At 41.4% G+C, this 21,338-nt stretch overlaps 1 protein-coding gene across 6 annotated transcripts in view; it reads right to left on the bottom strand.

The window, feature by feature from the left end:
* The window catches only part of LOC117807150 (multiple PDZ domain protein), a 57,729-nt gene that overhangs the window by 5,601 nt on the left and 30,790 nt on the right, over positions 1-21,338 (bottom strand). For 2 of the 6 annotated variants that reach the window (XM_034676227.1, XM_034676230.1), the window contains 21 exons: positions 20,518-20,559; positions 19,160-19,285; positions 18,828-18,908; positions 18,134-18,311; positions 17,817-17,927; positions 13,675-13,737; positions 11,083-11,260; positions 10,073-10,269; positions 9,874-9,965; positions 8,375-8,453; positions 7,970-8,038; positions 7,091-7,186; positions 6,796-6,870; positions 6,507-6,600; positions 6,206-6,351; positions 5,535-5,618; positions 3,098-3,291; positions 706-853; positions 529-615; positions 353-434; positions 83-246 (listed from right to left, as the gene is read on the bottom strand). In XM_034676227.1, the coding sequence (XP_034532118.1) occupies positions 83-246; positions 353-434; positions 529-615; positions 706-853; positions 3,098-3,291; positions 5,535-5,618; positions 6,206-6,351; positions 6,507-6,600; positions 6,796-6,870; positions 7,091-7,186; positions 7,970-8,038; positions 8,375-8,453; positions 9,874-9,965; positions 10,073-10,269; positions 11,083-11,260; positions 13,675-13,737; positions 17,817-17,927; positions 18,134-18,311; positions 18,828-18,908; positions 19,160-19,285; positions 20,518-20,559 (2,386 nt within the window). Of the gene's footprint in view, positions 1-82; positions 247-352; positions 435-528; positions 616-705; positions 854-3,097; positions 3,292-5,534; positions 5,619-6,205; positions 6,352-6,506; positions 6,661-6,795; positions 6,871-7,090; positions 7,187-7,969; positions 8,039-8,374; positions 8,454-9,873; positions 9,966-10,072; positions 10,270-11,082; positions 11,261-13,342; positions 13,415-13,674; positions 13,741-14,594; positions 14,688-15,798; positions 15,886-17,816; positions 17,928-18,133; positions 18,312-18,827; positions 18,909-19,159; positions 19,286-20,517; positions 20,560-21,338 lie in introns of all 6 variants that reach the window. The other 4 variants (XM_034676226.1, XM_034676228.1, XM_034676229.1 and 1 more) reach the window with 4 other exon arrangements.

The following is a 21,338-nucleotide window of genomic DNA, read 5'->3' as shown; positions in this document are numbered from 1 at the left end:
CGCCCCCCATGTGTACCGCTTTTTTCAACTATCTTGTAAAGTACCACTACATCCTCTCAAAAATTGGACATAGCGCTTGTACCTTGAGCTGCTGGGTCTGAGCAGCCACGCCCACAGGGTTCATCATGGCGATAAAGATTGGTATGTCACCCAGAGGGCTGCCAACACCACCCGCGATACTGATACCAAGAGACTCATTGGGACCTTTGGTGAACTCAACCGTGCGGGTGTCCTGATGCTCTACAGCTGTGGTGAAAAAAACACATCAAATGTTAGGATGTGTTATCTGCAGGCTACATTTCTTTTCCATGGCTGCTTTAAACACATGGATACTTCAAATCTGGGCTCTTACTTAGTTTCTCAGCATCACCGCCAAGGTTTCCAGAGTCTGAACACGACTGGGAGGCCACCTTGGAGCTACCCGATTCACCCATCTGAAAGAAATGGCATTCATGCTGTTTTTAGTGGCGATTTAAGAGACATTTTTTATTAAACATGTACTCAAAAAGAAACAAGAAAAGAAAGTACCAGACTATTTTGAGACATCCGTCTTTCAGAATGGAAGGGGCCTGCCTTAAACCTCCCAATTTCCATTTTTATAGGCCCAACGCAGCACTGCAACACAAAAAACATCATTTTAGAAACAGCTATCCACACATACAGTTGTATTTCACTCACTAACTCCGCCTCCTGTCATACATTTACCTTGAGCAGAGCAGCCACTGCCTCCTGAGTTGTAGATCTGACATCATCACCATTGACTGACAGGATCTGGTCGCCCTGCATCAGTTTGCCGTCAGTGTCCGCCAAACCTCCTTTCACAATATCAGACACAAAGACTCCCGTGTCGTTCCTGTTCAGAAAGATGTGTATCAATATCGCTGAGCTGTTGTGCAAAACTTCCTTGACCTTAATTTTGACAAACTGCTGACTCTGTTGCTGGAGATGAAATTGAGGATACAGTTTCCTTTTTTTTTTCCAGTGGACCTCTGCACTAGTGTGGCTTATGCTCTTTGGAAAGTGGCAGTCGAACAGCTGGTTAGATGGAATATTTAATCACAAAAGAGTGTGTTTACCCCCCAGCTGTGACCTCGATGAATGTGTTTTCAATCTGAGTTACAGTGAACATCTTTTCTCTTACCTCTGGTAGGTGCACTGGGGAAACTTTAAAGAATCATTGTCCACTAAGGTGATGTTGATTGACAGGTGTGTACCTACCAGAACCCTGTTTTCTAAGTTTAGATTCTTGTTCGTCTACAAAGCTTATCAGAGTGAAAAGATCTGAGCTCTTTCTTCAGCTCCGACCTCTGGGAAATTAAGAAAACTACAGGGAAGACAGTGAAGAAGAGTCCTCAGCCTGTGTCTTTCATCCAAAAAGCACATCCCCTCTGTGGACTCTCTGCATCCCAAGTGCCAATCTCCACGTAGATAAAAAACTAACACAAGCAGAAGCTGTGAAGCAGCGCAACTCAATCCCAATCCATCCCCCCAGTGCCAGAGACACTTGGCTGTCACCGCTCCACCACTAACTGCTAGCTTGCACTTTCCATTTTAGCCCGAGCCTGTAGATTGTCTCTTACGATGCTGCCTTTTCCATCCTACTGAGCAGTTTCCTTGTTTTTTCCTTGTGTGTAGAAAAACCGCTCTGACAGCGGCGAGAGATTTACAGCCGCATTAAAGGCTGACTTCTCCCCCTAACAGTTCTGCACAGACACTCAGGAGGAGCTGTGAATATGCATGTATGGTCTGTATTAGACATTCCTGCGTGTTATCCCAGGGGTGAGATCAATCACAGCGCTGCACACCTGACAGCAACAGGCTGTCAGCATGTGACCTTTTCCACCATGTGCTTTATTTAACCCCTGGATGTAAGCGCAAGAACAAAAGCCTGAGTTGATTTAATGTTTTTAAGAAGTTGAAAGTGATGATTGAGACACTAGTCTACTGAGGGAGGTGCTCACCCAGGTTCTAATGCCTGTGAAGTTTATCATGTTAGCAGTCTAGCTGTATATTACAGTTATTAGGCTAAAAAATAAGATTTAAAGCAATCATTTTAAAGAGATAATATAATTTTGACTGAACCTATTTAATCTGAAGCCCCGTTTCCACCAAGCGGTTCAGTTCGGTTTAGTCTCGGTACGGCACGCATTTTGTGGCGTTTCCATTGACTAAAACCGGGACAGATCCCCAAATTACCGAGCCGCACTGTCCCACTTTTTGGTACCCTTCTGTTGGGGTGCCACACATACTGATCCGACCCCAGAAGGCGGATCTAGAAACACTGCAGTCCGTTGATTGGTTGAAAGAATTGTCACTTCCCATGTGACAGCGGTAATGAAGAACAACACGTAACCCCGCCATGTTTAAATCTCCAGTGGACTTCGGGAAGTTAACTTTTTTTCTTTGGAAAATGGCATCAAGAAACAGCGTTCCATGGTCCACCATGGAGGTGCATTCTTTCCTCGCGTTTTTCTTCTTCATTGCATTTATTAGCGGGGTACACTGTGTCGCGCTGCCATGACGTCATGCTATTACGTAGCTTACACGCCATCCACCAAGTAGGGCACGGTTGGCTGTGGAAACGCAAACAGGATCAGGCGTTACCGATCCGACCCATACCAAACTGTACTGATCCATACCAGACCGCTTGGTGGAAACGAGCCATAAGGGTTCCAGAAGCAAGCGGTCTAAAGATGGCAAAGCTAAAATCTGTGTTTACCCTGTTAGCTCTCATGTTTTCATAGGTTTTATTTTATTTCTTTAGCTTTCTACACACTACCCACTATTTAACTATACAGGCCTCTCAATAATAATTACCTCTGCTGCCGTGACCTGCGCAGAAAAGGAAAGTTAATGCATTTACAGAAATACTGTGTTGGATAAAGAAGCAAAAATAGTTAATTTTGCCCATTATGTCACCAAAACTATTCTATACTACCTTACTACTTAAATCTGTAGTCTGGTTTCTTGACTCCTTGCAAAAACTTGCAGAGCTTCCTTCATGCTCCTTGTTATGATCCATGATAAAGCATCTTTCAAACATTCCTGAATTGTTTGTATAAATCTTGCAGAAGCTCTAATGCTACATTTCTCTCACCTCCTCCCAACGATGCTCAGGCCCAGGCCCTGGCCTGGCTTCTTGTGGAGCTCCACAGTGAACGAGTCCCACAGGTCCTCCTCCTTGTACTGAGCCTCGTCCCTGTAGACAGACAGACGGACTCTCTGTGGGGTCTGACGCAGCACGTTGATGGCTTCATCGTGAGTGGCCGCACGCAGGTCGATGCCATTTACCTGTGATGAGAGAGAAGGTGAATATGCAGCAATACAGCTCTGTTCTAATGAGCAACAATCTGCCACAGAGCAACAGAAAAAATAACAAATAACTACGTTTTTTTTCCAACACAGAGATGTTCAAATTTGGGTGATGTGAAAAGGAACAAAACTTTGCTAACTTGTCTGTGATTCTGACGCTGCAGGCAGCAGTTCATAATATCCAGCTTCCAACCAAGACTTTGTGTGCTTTATTGTTTACAGTCTAATTAGCAATTGAGAAGTGACCGTGTAATCAGATCAAGTTAAGCGAACTACACCTCTCAAGGTATGTCTGCAAAATGAACACCCTCTAGAGTAGTGCCTGTTGAATTGCTTCTGGTGAGTCTCAGTTTCGCTGTAAATATTAAGGTATACAGAGGCGTCACTTTGGCTGACATTAGCAGTATGAACTCAAATATGAAAAAGCTTTTCTTGTGATTAAATTGTAAATAACAGGCCTTATGATCGATGAAATACCATCATGGTGCAGATTTATGGAAGTCAGACTGCTATCTTCGTCAGGTCGATCATCAAGAAGAGGAAAAAATAAATTCAAAAGTTATAAATGCTTGGTCTCGTCTTGAGCAGATAGATATTTTTAATGTTTAACTGCAGTTGGTTGCACTTGCAAGCAGAGATAAATTAATTGTCGTCAGGTTACTACCAAAGGGAGCGATGATGTCATTATGGGGGTTTGTGTTCCGAATTCCTTTGGACCATTTTCCAGCACAGAAAGGCTGTTTTCGAAACGGCCTGCTACATACTACCTACTAATTTAGTAGGCAGTATGTACTGCCAACTACATACTGCGTTTGAATTTAGTGTGTAGTATGACTGTTCTGTTCGATCTGTGTTGCAGTACGCTGGGCCAGACGTAACTGAATTTCCGGTTTCAGAAAGTGGAAGTAAACAATGGCCAAGCTGATAGATAAACTGCTTCTTTAGCATCACTTATGATTTAAAAAGTTAGGAAGTGGTTTATATGGAATTTACTAATTTTCACAGCACCTAAAAACTGAGTTCCCTGTCAAAAAAATAAGAGAAAAGAAAAAGCGGAATGAGTGCTGTGCATTGTGGGAAACAGTACGCGAGGCAGACCGGTCCGCTGCATACTGTGAAATTTTCCCGAATCAGTAGACATCTGGGGTTTTGGCATACTGCAGATTTTGCTCTTGTTCACATACTACTTACTTCATATTGAATTTTGGCCAAATCAGTACGTACTGCTAGTATAGTAAGTGGTTTCAAAAGCAGCCTAAGTCTGCTGATACATGATTGGTCAGTACTACTCAGACTAAAAAATGTACGACAAACAGAAACCAGAACACTTCTAATTCTATAATCCAGACCCCTGAATGCAGACATTTTTATGTAGACTCTCTAAATAAAGATTATGTTGACATTAACACACAAATTATGGGATGGATTTCTATTTTTTGGGCATCTGGCAAAGAAGCTAAGCTCCCTCTTTTAGAATTTTCCTCTAACCAGTGAGGTCACATTTCTTCTCTAAGAACCCTGAATGCTGAGATTTATGAACATTGTATGATAATAGAAAAATCAGAGGGTGATGTCACTACTCCCATGTCATAACTCCCCACAGAAGTCTGCTAGAAGCTGGAGTGGTCAGTCTAAGGCCTTTTTTTCAAAAACCACATTAAAGAGGGGAAATACCACATTAGCTTTAGCCGTGGACCTACACAGGACTCTTCCCAGCCAGTAGCATTACTGTGGACTGGGAAACCGCTCATTCCACTTTTCCTCTCTGACCCTCTTTTTCTAAACACATCGGCTTGGCTCGGGGACAGAAAGGAATAGTAGAGGGCAATTAAGTCATCAGGGTGTGTGTGTTGGTGTGCGTGCACGCATGTGCGCCTTTCAATTCAGGTTTACGAATCGAGCTACCACACCCCTGCCCTCCCTCTGTGACAAAACAGGAGGTCAAACGCCGGGCAAATCCAAGTTGAGCTGAGATACTTAACTTGTCTTTTCATGTAATACAAACCGGATTCACACTCATGTTTACTTTGCTCCTTCTTTTTTTACTCACAATCACTTCATTGTCTCACTAACAGCTCAGAGTTGTTTGGGTTTTAAGTGCTCAGTTAGATTAGCTTAGCTTTCATGCTCAAACTCCTCAGGCGGCCACGTCTCACTCAGCCTCTTTTTTTATATGTAGGTCATATGTGATGCTCATTGTACCGCATCGCACTACACCGCACCTCCAGGATTTGGTCTCCTGCCCAGAGTCTGCCATCTTTGGAGGCTGCCCCTTCTTCGTAAACTTCATGGATAATGATGGCCCCCTGGAGTGAGAGAAAAAAAAGAGGCAGAGAAGGTGAACAAGAATAGCTGGAGATGATATAACAGCTTTTCTTGGGTATTTTGAGTGAAAAAGACAGTAAATTGTTGGGAAAGAAAGAACAGCTAATTGAAAAAATGCTGTGTAGACAGTTCATTATTTTTAACGTGTGTATCTTTCTGGCTTCCACTGTGTTTTCTCTGCGCTCCAGTGTGAGTGTCATCCAGGGTTCAGAGGTTACATTCCTGGGCTGGATATTGTCTGCTGCGGCCGGGGCAGAGGAGCAGACAAAGAGCAGCTCCCTACCAAGCCTGACTGAGCAGACAGAATGGATGGGAGGAGAAGAAGAGGAGGAGGAGGAGGATGTGGAGGAAGGCTGTGACAACATTATTTCCTACATTCCTGAGCTGCCACGGCTATTTCAAACCTCTGCTTTACCACCACCAAAGACTAAGTGGGTGGCATAGTTGGTGTGTGACCTACAGGTGCAGCCACCCAACTGTCTTAGAAATGTCAAGTATATTTTAATAAAAGGATTAAAAATATGTTTTGATTCAGTCATATCAACTGAAACTGACTCTTCTTTCTTACCAGCAGTGTGTCACAGCCTCCCACGATGCTCAGACCTAAACCTGTGCGGCCTTTGGAGATGTCGATGGTGGTCTCACACCCGGGGATGATGGGACAGGTCGCTGGGTCGCAGGTCAGAGTGGAAGGGGTGGATGAGCGACTTAGACCTAAAACACAGGAAATTAAATTCATTAGATGTGATGTAAACAACAAACATGAAATCAATCCATTATTTAGTTACAGATTTACAGCAGTGAGGGAGTGACAGTTTACCTCTTTAACAAGTCAAAATGATGTCAATGTTAATAGTAAGCAGACTCACTTGTAGCTGCTTCTGCCTCTGGTTGACTCAGGGTACTCGTAGTGGCACTAGGCATGCTGGGTAAGCTGGCCTCAGCGCTGTCCAGGCAGGTTGACTGGGGAGAGGAGAAGGTTAGCTTCAAAGGACCTTTGGAGTTTCTCAGGAGAGAATTGACCTAAAACACAGCAGAATTACTGATCAGACTGTTTTTCCTTGTTATTCCTCTTCTTATCAAATTAACTTCTAATCATCATCAATCAATCATCCTGCTAACATTTGAACTTTATTCAAAAACTCCAACACAGCATACCTTTTCAACAGTGTAGCCCAGAACTGATTCACCGTTCACAGATAAGAGTTTGTCTCCTGGTTGCATGCAGTCGTCCTGAACGGGGCAGATCATACTCAGGATTAAATCAACTGAGCCCGTCATATCCCAAATATTTATAACTTTTATCTCATACCCACAAGATGATAACTTGTGCATGAAAGATCATTTGCACAAGTTCACAAGATCATGACGACCACCTGTGCAGGACTTCTAGGTTTTTAGAAATCAGCTGTATGCAGTAAACAAACAATAAGATACCGTCTGTAATTCATACTTTGCTTGTGTGTCCTTCGACTTCACATAAACTCTGGATCTCCACTCCAGTGTCTGTGTTTCCCTCCACAAAGGTGATGCCATGCCCTTCTTCATCCTATTAAGGAAAACAAAAGCGTGTGAGACTGTGTGGTGCAGAAGCACGCAGACCGACAGACCCGGTTTGTTTATGTAGCTTTTACAGGTGCTAAATAATAATAGAGCTGCAGGGGCTAAAACAAAAACAGTCATTACAGTCGACAGTGATCTGCAAGAACTTCCAACCCCAGCTTCACCTTGACCCAGCTTGACCGGCCACTCAGCTGTCATGATGCTGCTGCCTTATAAACACTATTTGAAGGTATGAGATTTCTGCAAAACAATAAACTGTGTTGCACTTTATTCCTGACAAAATTACAGAAAGATTACCTTCAAAACTCTTGCACTAAGCTCATTATAAACATTTTTGCCGGGCCCTATTTTCTCTGGAAGGAAACAATGCTATTGAGTTTCACAATCAGTGCTTGACATCACAAAACTTTCTCTCAAAGAACTGCATGGAAAGAAATTTGACACCACAGGAAGTAAAAGTCTGTTCCTCTTTGTGTTATTTGTTGGACTGATCCTTTATGTCCCTTTAAGAGCTGTTGAAGATCCCATTCACTGTCTTTCCTTATCCTTTTAACTTTTTATTTGACTTGCTCGTCTCCTTCCTGTCTGTCTGTCAGACTCGGCTGCTCCTGTGTGCTCCCTCTCTCTTTCTCTGTCATACCCCATTGACTTTTTATGTATACACTCCCTCATTATTGCACTGCCTCAAACTTTGTCTCTCTATTATAATCTTTATTTTGGTATTTCAAAGGATCCTTTTGTGCATCTAGGGGGGTCCAGTGTCGCTTACCTTCAGCTTTATGATGTGATTCACGTGCTTTGAACTGTCTGCGTCACCATTGGCTGCGGTTGTTTCGAGCTGGAAGCAGACAGGGAGAAGTTGGTACAGTAAGAAGTGAATGGCTGAAAGTGTTGTGCGGTGGGAGGACAGTGCCAATTGTTTGGCCCCCTACATGATTGTTTGTGGTTTTTGGTCGTCTCTGGGATTAAGCTTGGGAGGCTGGGACCTCTAAGACCACACAAAGAGACTTTCAGGTTCAAATGCAGGGTAAAAATTGATACCTTTAAAGGTAAAAAAAAAAATAAAACGCTGATTTGTATGTACTTTAAAATACTTGTGATGCAGTTTCACCCTCTATAATCTGTCGCCATTGTGCATATTTGTGTACCTGTGTGGCCGCAAACGCGTTCATACCTCCGTGTGGGGCTCCACCGTGTCTCCCTCCTGCTCCCTCACTGGTCCCACAGCCATCTGGTTCAGCGCCTCCGTGTTCCTGTTCCAGAGAGTCATAACTCATGTAAATGGCTGCTCCTCTGCTTCGTGACAGTGAAACTATGATTTACGTGTGTTGATCACAGTCTCTTCGGGGAGTTCAGGAAAGGGATGCAAGTGAAGTTGAAGGTTAAGTAGTGTCAGCCTGACAAGGACTGTTTTGGAGGAGGGTCAAAGGTCATGCGTGTCTGACTCTGTGTTGATATTTCAGCTGCTCAGGCTGAGATCCAAACTGAGTTATGACTGTGTACAGTTTCTACCATTGACTGTATACAAAGATGGACAATATGTCTCCAGCTCCTCCTGTTGTACAAAAGTGAAGCCAAAGTAGCTTCTGCAACAGGTGCTGACATCTTGTGCATTTTGAGCCAGAGTATACTGGCTGATGGAGCTGTGATAGTAATGTCCCGCCCCTTCCGCTAACCAAAAATTGAACATGCTGATAAAACAGAACATATCCCATTGACCCGCACTGTTGGAAGTAAACAAGTTGTTGTTTTAATTCTTGTCGTTGCTCCTCTACACTGCTAATCTGATGCACACAGCACCACAGGACTCTCATTTTCAACAGAATCATGATGCCACACCCCATTTTTATAGCTTCAAATCACTGTTTTAAAATAAACTTATCAAAAATAAGCATGATAAGCACTAACTATAACATCAGAGACCATGTTCTAGTAAAATGTAATTGATGTCTATTGTGATTTTTTTAAGTTTGATACATGTCTCAGCTGTTAACATGGAGGAGGCCGGTGTATGACCTTTACTGTGCCAGGTCTGTAGGTGGAGCTCCAAATGTTTTGGCTTCACTTTTTGGGAGCTGTCATGTTTTCCATCTTTTTATACAGTCTACGGTTTTCAAAAATATTCTCTGAAAAGAACAGTCCAATTAACATGCTATGAATCAACATTTACTCACAAATTTGAACACAGAATATTGTTTGCTTTTTTGAGCTGTTTCAACACCATTCACAACAATTATAGTAGCTGTGAGGAGCGGTTTTCTATATTTATGATAGGCTTGCACATTTTATCTTCCGTATAAGTAAGCTACACTTTTTACTGTGGATGTAGGGACAATGCAGGATAAAGTGGTCAGCTAATCACTCCTTTAAGTCAGATATAAAGCTTTAAAACATGTACAAAAAAAGACCTGTGGTGGATTCTTATTTTAGGTTTAGAATTACCCTTATTTAATATAAAGTATGCATGATGATTATTCTGCTACTTAACCCTGAATATCCCTCTGTTGAAATGCAATAGCTCCCTCTTTTGGATGTTGATTGATATTGCAACAGACCCGAGCTTTCTCAGGTCAGATTTTATTTTCAGCACGCACAGATAAAGGGATGTAGGTCCTGTTGCTATGGAAATGTGTTCACAGAATCTTTGATTGGAGGATTAAAGTGTTCTTGTACCTGACATAGATGATTTTGACTTTGGATGGAGAGCTCTTGATGATGGAGGAGGCGTTCTGGTGACTGTGGCCATAAAGGACTTGTCCGTTAATCTGTAACAATACAGAGATGAACAGCACTATTATCATTAAGTAAATCAATGACAACACAATCAATTAAAATATGTTTAACATGTATATTATATCAGTTTAATACCCACCTCAAGCAGCTCATCCCCCACCACCATCCGCCCGTCCCTGCCGGCCGCTCCACTGGGGTCTATTCCCACCACAAACACACTCATGCGTGAGCGGTCCCTGTTCCCTGCCAGGCTAAGTCCCAGGCCCGTCTTGCCTTTCTCCAGCTCGATCATGTGTAGGACACCTGGGAGGCTGCTGTAGCGCTGGATTATGTTCTCTGAAGATGTGACAGACAGATGTTAGCAGACAATACGGCTGAGAAGTGCTGAGTTTTTACGTGATATTTGACGTCAATTTCATTGCATGTTGGATTCGGAAAAGCTGAAACTTTTGCTGAAGTTCTTCTTTCAGTCTCACTTTCTATCTCTTTGTCTCAGTCTTGTCTCCATTGTTACCCCCTTTCTCTCTTCTCCCTCCAGTACCCTCTCTGTCTCTCCTGTCTCTGGTGTGTTAAGATAGCCGCTGTTCACACCGACGAGCTCCTGTTGTTCTGGGCTCCCTGCCACTGTTGAACCATCAGTCCTGTACTAATCTCCACAACTCACCTCCCCGGGCCCAACCTCATCAATCTTATCCCCACAGGACGGCACACTCTCCAACACACACACACACACACATTCACCACAGTCCCAGGTGTTTGGAGGCTGGATGTCTGTCCTTTATGCTGGCTGCCTGAGCTGAATGAAACTGACCGTTCTCCTTGAGGCGATAAGTTTGTCCTAGACTTGACTTTACAGCGTTTAAAGGATGCTAATGGCTTAATTGGGACATTGAGTCCTTCAGAGGTACAATGGGAAGCCTTTACAGAAGAGTGAGGATGGATTTATGAGAAGGTTATGAGACTAATACGGAACTTGGGGGACCTCTTGTGGCAGTTAGGCAGTATCGCATGTCACATTTAACACATACATCTTCTTTTAGTTCACATTAATGACATTTTAACTCAAATAATCTGATGTAAATAAATAAAACACGTTTGTTTCTCTTGTTTCAAAAGAATGCCCAGCTCAGACATTAAAAGTAAACTCACTCCAGCTGTATCCAAACTCGTCCTCCACCTCCTCGCCCTCCTCGCCCTCCTCTACCTCAGCAGGCCTGCCAGGGATCTCTGTCAGCGTGTCCGTATCGGTCTCTCCCACATGGGGCACCACTGGCAGGGGGAGGATGGCGCTGGTGGGCGCCACCTTCGCTGCGTCACGCTTCACCAGCTGTCACGCCACAGATGGAGTTTAGAAAATGGTTTATTAGTGAAAGTTAAGGAGAGAAAAATGCTTTTGTTTTTCTGCATTGAGGTGAATCATCATTTGATGTTATGTTATTATAAAGATAGGAAGGCACATGAGAGCTGTTGATGTGACTCACTGGAGCAATAATCTGGGTCTACATGAACAGCTTCATCAGATTGAGCAGAACATGTTCGGCTCAGATAGGCGAGAATCAGAGTGAGCCTAATCAGCCTACTTAAGCTACTGCCTTAAGTTATATTAGGATAATTATAGGATGTAATCACTCAATTATTACTGATGTAATTACTTCAAATTAAATTAGTACTTAAATTAAAACTCACTCATCATAAATTAATATCTACACTTACCGAGAGCCTGAGAGCAACAGATCATATTGTTCTTTTGAGATAAAACCAGTCCCACAAGAAAATACTCAACCAAACTCTAAAATTAGCATTTGTTGAGCATTAATGTGATTCTGTTACTTTGTCAGAGGAAAAGGGAGAAAAGGTTCTGATTTAAAGAAAATCAGAGAGAGAGGGGAGTTGTTAGGACACATACACATGTATGTATGCACAGCTTGTTAGGATACACTCAATACATGAACTGTATTTAGGGCTGGGTTATAGCAAGGAACTCACAATGCAATACGTAATCCAACACATTGATCACAATACTCAACGTAATGTAATGAAAATTTAAAGGTGGAGAATACATCTTTCTGTTTAATTGAGTCAAACTATCCATCCATCCATCCATCATCTTGACCGCTTATTCCGTTCGGGGTCACGAGGGGCTGGAGCCAATCCCAGCTGACTTTGGGTGGAAGGCAGGGTACACCCTGGACAGGTCGCCAACCTATCACCTTTTAGACCTCTGGTCTAAAAATATGAGTCCAATGCGGAAGTGCTAATCAAGTGCTTCATCAAGGATCCTCTTGAGGCTGGCTCCAGAAGTACCGGAAACCACATACACACCAATTCAAAAAAGCCGATCTTTACAGCAGAAATAAACATGTTTACAGCCTGGTACAAAAGACCAGTGTAGTCTGGATAGCTCATCTTTCGATCGGCACACACTGTACGGGGGTGGATTTTTTCTCTAATGTGGCGATTTCGAAGATATTGAGATTACGAGTCTTCCAATGAGAGGCACAGCTGACTTGATTGACAGGCAAGAACACTGTAGCTGTTGGCAACAGCTCAACATTAGCTCAAAGCCCGCCTCTTTACATCACATTCGTTTGACAGCAGCAACATGGCTGCCGCCGACGATTGGCCTCAACAGCGCTTCAGAAACCGATGGGTGACGTCACGGATACTACATCCATATTTTAAACAGTCTATGGTATAGACTGAAAATATTCCATCTCAATTGCCACTCATAATCCAGCTAGAGGTGTGTGGTGGTGTGTGTATCTGTAAAGACCCTGGCCTCTGAGGCACAGAAACGTCACAGAAACACAACAACATGAATATCCCAAAATAAAAGACAGTCATTGTGCAACAGGCACAAGGGTCTGCAAAAGGCACACATGCAACTTAACAAGACATCTCCTCTCCCTCGTTCAATAGCTCATCCGATACCAGCTGCATGCTCCGGAGCTGTCACTGGTTAATCAGCGACGGCTGTCATCCAATAGCTCAGTGCTACGCCCTTATCGTCAGCTGTCTTTTTAAATGTGTCTCTCTCTCCAGCTAGTTCCTTCTTGCATTGATGGTGCGCACTCCTCCACCTCCTCATCTCCACCTGGTCTCCGCAAAGTCTTTAATTCCTGGAATTCATCAACCTGCACCACCAGTGTCTGGACTCTGGATTTCTTCTGCTGCTAAATTCACACATCCTACGCTCACAAAATTATCCCCATAGAGTCCTTACGCCAAAGATTTCTGTCAAGTTTCATTATTCATTAAGTTTTAATAAATAACCTTTAATCTTAAAACTGTGGCTCACCTGATTGATGTATAGTTTTGCACAGCCCTAACTGTATTGCGGTATTGAAACAAAGCTGTACATGCATACACAGGAAGGGAAAGTGGAAACGCAACACAGAGACCCACAAACCTTAAACGGGGTAGGAGTGAAAGGGTTAGTTGGGGAGAGGCGGAGGACAAGTCTACTGTGACTGTCAGCCTCCTACGGAGAAGAGACAAAGGGCAACAACTTTATGAGACAAGACATTTTGGGCACACACCTTCACCTATTGACCAGTGGCAACATATCTTAAATTCAAGAACACATCTACTTAAAAATCCTCCAATTTTTTACTGACTCTCATATAAAACATTCTCATATCTCTGGTATTTTTTTGCTGTTGAGAACTTTTTCATTAAAGCTGGAAAAAAATGCAAAACAGTTAAAATGGTTGTCATTGGACGATAATTGGAATTACTAACCTTGTCCTTGTTGTCCCTCGTCATAGCTGCTGCTCTCTCCTCACTGGAGTCTGCGTTTGATGACTGCTTTGTATAAGACAGATATAAATGAATGGATTGCAAATTCATGATATTAACAGTGAATATATAGTGCGTCGTATTGCACCGTGAAGCAAACAAGGATACTCCATGAATATGAAAAAAGTTTGTGGTAAGTTTAAAGTGTTCAGAAAGAGTGAAACAAGCCTCATGCAGCCATATGCTGTAATCATGAAAAACCATCTGTCTGTAAATGTAACTACCAAAGGAGAACAAAAAATCAATCTTTTCTTCAGCTCTTTTCTGCTGGAGTTAAAAATGAAGCCACAGTCGAACACACAATGCCAAAACATGAATGTGTTGATTGGTAAAGCGTATCCAGAATAACATGTCTCCCCAAGCTTTAACATTCATCCCAATCATGGAGCTTTAGCCAGTAAGTTTGGCACTCTGAGGAAACTTACAGCAGAATATAGTTCCTCACATGATTTTATTTGTGTTGAGTGCCGATTGTCAAATCAAGTTGTTTTCTTTACATTGGCAGTGAGCCGCTTGGGACAGCGTTTGAGGGATAATTGGGAGAAATTGGTCTGTCAAAGCTGGAGACAGGAAGGAAATAAAATGCACTTACAGCAGAAGCCTATAGAGACGTGAAAGTGGTAAATAAATAAAGTCAAAAAGTATAGATTACAAAAATGCAAACAGAAAAAGTTCAGGATGATGATTTTCATGTCTGTCTGTGGAAGTTTAAAGGATGGACTGAAACCACAAAAACAAACTCAAAGAAAAACATGTCCAGGCGTCTCTCTTTTTCTTCTTTCGTTAAACACTCAAAGGGGTAGAGGTGAAAGCGGAGGACACACAAGCAGCAGGCGGACACAGACATAAGATAGCTTTCTAACCTGAGGGAGGGCAGGAGCTAAGTAGTTTTGATTAGTGCAGCGAAGGCTCGACCTGCAGTGGCTATTAAGCTTCAGGAAGGGCAGGGGCGGCTTCTAAAAGCAACACACAAAAGGGACCAACAGGCCGACAAGACAACATGAAAAATATTTATTTAATACGATGGCTGAGACTTTTGGACAAAATTGAATCAGATGCCGCCTGGGAGAAAAAAGAAAAATGAAAGGGTGAGTGTGTGGAGGACGGCGGCACAGGCACCTCAGCTTTTATTTAAATGAAAGGCCATTAAAGCGAGCGGCTTCCTGGAGGATAGCCGTTTTCCTGCACATCAGAAAAAAATCTGAGCGGAGCCTCTTTCTCTGAAACGCTTTAACAAAATGTTTCAAAGATTCCTCCAGGCTAACCGGAGATTATTCACTATGTACGAGAGAAGGATTGGAAACTTAAAGGGAAGCAGCTATTATACTCTCTAGGTGGCCCCCAGTGGATGCTCTTGAAAACTGCATTACTGACCTGCCTGAAGCACTCAGAGATATCATCAAATCAAAATAATGGTTTCAAACTTTTCGCTCTGTAGTTGTTAATTCCAGTGGAGCTTCATAACTATCTGTGTGACTTCAGAGTTGATTGAAAAGATGTCTTCCCTCTATATTATCAGCTGTTCATAATTTCACAGCCCTTCAGCCACACAGTGAGAATAATTTCCTATTTGCTTTTCCATTGTTTACTTAGAGTTTCTTTAATAGTAACATAATTTCCATATCTCAGAATTAAAGTGTATAAAGAATCCAGTCTAACTGTGTGTTGTGTATTTTAAAGTAACACACCTTCAGCACAAAAGTGATACTTGAAACTGCAAGTATCAAGACTGATTTCCCCCCTAGCCATCCCCTAAGATTAAAAACATCATTGTGGGTCATGCCATTAGTGCCGTTCGATCACTCTGTTATGGAAAACAGAAAAAAAAAGTCAGGATATTAAAATAAAACCGCAGTTCTTTTTCTCCCAGAAGGCATCTCCAATTCTCCTCCGTCTTTATTTCCATTCACATTATGTGTGTATCAAAGTCAAGGATGCAGTTAAGAAGAGAGACCCAGCTAACAGTGTGAGAGACATAAAGGGAAGAGGAAGGCAGGAAAGATAACATAACAGAGATTAGTCGTGGTGGATAGCTGATGCAATAGAAATGAGGGAGAGACAAATTACCTGACATGGGGCGTTTGGCATGCACGTGAAAGCGATAGTGTGTTTCTTTACAGCTGGTGATGGAGCTGGGCTATATACCGACTCAGGCTGAGGAAGCAGTGCAGAGGAACAGAGGTGAAGATTTGAGGCAACTCATAATGTAACTGAAGCAAATGCTAAAATACAACTTTTGGGTACAGGAGTTATTAACCTGCTGCGAACGTTAGCTTAGCTTGAAACTGGAAGGAAACAGCTAGCTTGACTCTGTTTGTTCAAGGTTAAAAACAAAACATTATGTTTATATGTTTAATAGGGTTGCAAAATTCCGGGAATTTTTAAAGTTGGAAACTTTCCATGGGAATTAATGGGAATTTATGGGAATTAACGGGAATAAACCAGGAATTCACTAAATTGATGGTTGGCTCTTAATAGGGAACTTAAATACAGTTGGGGGAAATATATTTTAGCATAATCCTGACTAAAACAACCAGATGTCATGCAAGTACAGTTGAATATCTACGCTAGGGAGAGGGGCTCTTCTCATTTAACATTTTGAATGGGACTTTGTTGGGATTGCATTTTTGTTCATTTTTGAATGGGTTGGGTCGGGGGGATGAATAATATTTAACTCAACATTCATGTTTTTGTTCCTCAATGAAAGAACTGATTGTTTAATAAAATATTTAACACTTATAAATAAAGTTGTACTTCCAAACAAATCTGTTTTAATTGTATTATTTTGGATGGATGTCTGATACCTTTCCATTGAATTACCCTCAATTCCCAGTTAATTCCCATAATTTCCAATTTGGAATATTTCCAAAATTCCCCAGCTTAACTTCCAATGGAAATTTACCAGAAACTTTCTGGAAATTTTCCCACCCCTTTGCAACCCTAATATATAATACTAAGATGTTGTGGTAATAGTAGGCGGAAGCTAGGCTAACTGTTTACCCATGTAACTTAACTTCATATTAAGCTAGCATAAAATGGAAGTGAAGAGGGTTTTTTCAGGAAGTCTTTAGCATTGTTTAAGAGGTAACAAGCAATGATTAATTCCATGAACTCTACTGTGGCACTCTAGAGAACTTTTGTGGGTAGTGGTAGGTAGATTAAACTTCATTTGGACAGAGCTAGGATAGCTGTTTACCCGATTTCTGACTTTATGCTAATTATTTGCTAGCTGGAACATTAGCGTCATATTTAGCTAACATACAATAAAAGGGAACAAGTAAATTTCCCAGTATGCTAGCTTTTTTTATCTTTACAAACACCAAGGGAACTATCCGACTGCCAAGTTACACTAATAGCTGCTAAATACTCTACTGTTTGTAACTGTTGGGTTTCTAATTTTGCCTGTTGCTGTTAGATGTTCAAACTTTGGCATATAGCAGAAACTGATGGCTAAACAGCTCTCTCAGAATTGCTTTATGTAGCTGACACAATATTGATACATTAACAAGTGCGTGCATGAGTATTGAGTCACCACAGTGAGTCCTCTCAGTCAATAATGAATTCTCGCCCCTCTTCGTGTCCCTCCTCTGCCTCTGCTTCATTACATTATGAGTTGCTACAAGGCGTAAAGATGAGTAACCAGAATGTTTAAGGAAAGCATGTGGGAATATTTCATGATGCATGAAAAAATGATCGACTATGAGAGATCTGATGCTGGAACAAAGCCAGATGCAGCCCCAGCAGGAAACTACTTAGTCATGCTTTAAAAGCCTGAGGGCACTTTCAAACAACAAACGATACTGTGGACACGGTGATTTTCAATGAGTGAGGTTTTAACTTGCTAATATATTTAATATGCCATGCAGGGTTTGTTGTTGCTCTGACAAAATATTTCAAACTGACTTCCTTTAAAATTCAATGCACAGCAGATACCGCAGGGGGTTTTATATTGTTCATTTCAATTTTGAAAGTGCCCTAAATGGCTGGTTGAGAGCTTTCATTAAAATAAAGCTTCAGAATGAGGAATTTGTGACCTTAACATTATGAGGTAGTTACAAGGAAATGGTGCAAAAATACAGACTTACCCTAGACCTGTGGACAATACTCTGAACCAAGAAGGAGACAGGGTTGCCTGCCCTGCGTATGGCCTCCACTGCCTCTTCATGACTGGCATCTCTGAGGTCAGCTCCATCCACCTGATAGACAGAGCAGGGAAAAACAATCTAAAATTTCCACTCGACTCAAGTTTGTTTGTTATGTTTGGGGATTTCAAAATCTCCTCAAGGCTTACTGGCTCTCTTCACCTTGATAAACTAACTCTGGATTAAGTGTTACGGATTGATATTGATGAAAATCTAACACAAAAAATTGAAATCATTTAAGAAATTAACTGTTCCTTTACCTCTACAATCCTGTCTCCTGTCTTCAGGGTCCCGTTCTGTCCAGCAGGACTGTCCTCCAGGATGTGTTTGATAAAAATGCCCCTCATGACCTCTCCGTTGCTCAGGCGGCTGCCCATCCCGCGACCACCGACGATACTGATACCCAGGGATTTGCCTGGTTCACGGAAGAGCTCCACTCTGAGAAAGGTACAAGAGTCAGGTTGTTTCATTTCAGAATCCAAATCAGAATCAGAACCAGCTTTATTGGCCAGGTATGCTTGAACACAATTTGTCTTTGGTAAACTACAAAGGCATAAGAATAAGGTATAAAATAAATATATAAATATAATAATAATACCATCAACTATTAGCACAAAAGAATAACAAATATGCAAGACTAATATGTACAAGCTAAAAAATAATATATGATAATAGAGCAGTGGTGAGTAGTGCAAAGATGCTGTTGTGAACGTAAAGTAGTTTTTACATTAAAAAAGTATATGTAGTTGATAGTTAAATAATAAAATAAATAAAAAATATGTGAAATACATAAAAATGTTAAATAAATAAAAATGTATGTACTTTTTAAGAAATTCTTGACAGAGAATAATATCTGCTCTCTGAAATCAGAAGTTTCTGAATTTCTTTTTGCCTCTGTGCTTCATTCTTGTGTTCTCAAAACCACCGCTGTCAAAGGTGTGCTCACAAACTCACTTTCTTGGTTGGTTCCAGTTGCCATAAGTTGTGCTCTCCTCTCCCTCGCCATCTTCCCGTTCAGGGAGGTTTAAAGTATCTCTAAATAAAAAATAATGGAGAAAAAAGTCTGATTAAAAAACGTAGATTCACAGGATTGAAAAAGGTAATGAGCACTACATGAGCAAGTTCCTGTCTTCTTTGTTCAATGCTACACCACTTTGTGCCAGCTGGTGGCAGTAAGGCATAAATAAGGGTAGCAACAGGCCAAGAAATGCTAGTTAGAAGAAGACTGCTAGAAAGCTGGAAGAACACATGACTTCTGTGTTTAGTTTTTCAAACTCAGGACATACTTTGGAGCTGGAACTGAGACTGGAGCATGATCTGGAGCTGGAGCTGTTTCAGAGAAGACATCATCTGTATGCTGCTGTAGGCTAGCGGTGTATTCCTCCAGGTACTCTGCTGGAACATAAGTGATGCTGACACCACACAAACACACACACACACAAGCGCAGACATACACATGCAAACAAATGAGTCAAACATTTCTTTTAAAAAGCACAATTTGGCTTCTCTTGTTTTCAGCCAGTACCCACCTCTGTGGTAATTAAGCCACTGTTCACTGCAGGGTAATTTACCAAAAAAGGAGAGGTGCATTCAAGTGCAAATGAATTTTAAAAGAAAGAAAGTAAGTAAATGAAACAAAAGAGCCTCTTTTCAACTTGCCTATTCACATGAAGCAGTTTTCCTCCTCAAAGTTGCCTGTTTACAAACCTTCAGCAAACGGTGCTATTTGTTTCTTGCATGCATTTTCATGTCCTAAACCCAAAAGGGGTAATTAATTCGACATCTGACTGTTTGAAAGAGATGTTTACCTCCATTAAAATCTCAACAAATCACCTCCAGCGTGGCAAATTTAAAGGGTGTATGGATCATTATTCGAGGAGTAGGTTACTAATTCACTTTCAGAAATGACACCCACTTAAAGTCCAATTTCCAAACATTTCAGAGCGACGTTGTTTTTGTCAGGCACAATAACACATCTGAGCAAAACAGACAGCTTGATTTGGTTTGATAAACGTGATGGCAGGGAGACAGAGGAAAATGAACTTAAGGGAGGTAATGAAATCGAGAGGTGAGTTTGTCAGGAACATCATGACATGCTGTGAGAGAATGTGGTGAAGCTTTAAAAGCAATGTTTGAAATGAAAACAATGAGTTACAAAAGCAAGTTATAAATGGTGCAGGAGGAAATAAAGAACATGCTGGTAACCGGTGAGGATGTTAGTCATAAGGATGATAGAAAACATGTAACATAGCCAGCAATGTTTAGTCAAGAAGTGATGCAGTCAGTCAAGATTCATCCAGATACTATAGTGACGGTGTGTTAAGATGTGAACAATGATGCATTTTAATTTAATGTTAAATCAATACAAACACAATGCATGATTCAAATGTTGATTAATCACGTCAAAAGTCTTGTCCAATGAAGTCTAAGGAATGTTCATATTAGTTTGTCATCATTGTTTTGAATCTTTGCAAAATAAACACACGTCTTAAAAAATCTTTGTGTCTAGATAAACTCTTAAAGGACTGCCGTGAAGCCCGAAAGCAGATGGAGAGATCGAAAGGAAGGCAAACCAAGACGGCAGCTTCTTTGCAACAAAACACAAATAAAAAAGGCCACCAGCGTGGAAGTTAGTCATACTCACACATAAAATGGGCACAGATCTTCCTCAGGTGCACAAGCAGATCTAGAACGTGAAGAGTTGGCTTTTTATGCACCGAAGCTAACACAACTGCCACGTTAAGTTCGGCAAGCAGAGCTTGAGAAACACCACAACCAGGATGGGAGGAATAATCACTCCTTTAATGCAACACGTGACTCAACCAGGTGAGTGAAACAATCCTGCTTTGATTGGGTTTTGGTTAAGATTTCAAGGAGAGTAGGGAAAGGTGCAATTTGAAAACACTGAAAAATAATCTCTAAAGTTTGAAGCACAAGAAATGAATGTTTAAAGATAAATATCTGATTTGATTGAGGTTAGTTATTTGGTAACTGCAAAAGATACTCAGCAGCCTGCCTAAAAAACACAGTGTAATTCAGTACCATTCATTTTTCAATAGCAGAGAAATATTTCAAAAGACTGCACTATCAATACCTCAGTGCTGTTTCAGTACCAACCTCAGCTCTCTGTGGTAAAGATAATTTAAATCAGCTTAATAAGTAAAGGTCAGCATAGACTGCCTTTTAAGATTTGCCTTGAGTTTGAAATCACTGATGCAAAATGGTGCAAGTCTTAATCAACAGTTTTGTATGCTTGAAACGTCATCACGAGGAGGAAGAGTACATCAGAAAACAGTGACGGATGAGTAATTAGATCAGAGACAATCAGACTAAAGATTCAGACCATAGACTGTATAACGAGATGGACGATGTGACAGGTCCCCAAAAGTGAAACCAAAGCATTTTGAGTCCGCCTCCTCCTTGATAACAGATTTTAAATCTACATACATTACAAATAGTTTCATC

Source organism: Notolabrus celidotus, chromosome 23 (genome assembly GCF_009762535.1).
Source record: "Notolabrus celidotus isolate fNotCel1 chromosome 23, fNotCel1.pri, whole genome shotgun sequence".
Classification (NCBI taxonomy): Eukaryota; Metazoa; Chordata; class Actinopteri; order Labriformes; family Labridae; genus Notolabrus; species Notolabrus celidotus.
The sequence above is the reverse complement of the archived record's forward strand: the minus strand, read 5'-3'. Positions and strand labels throughout refer to the sequence as shown.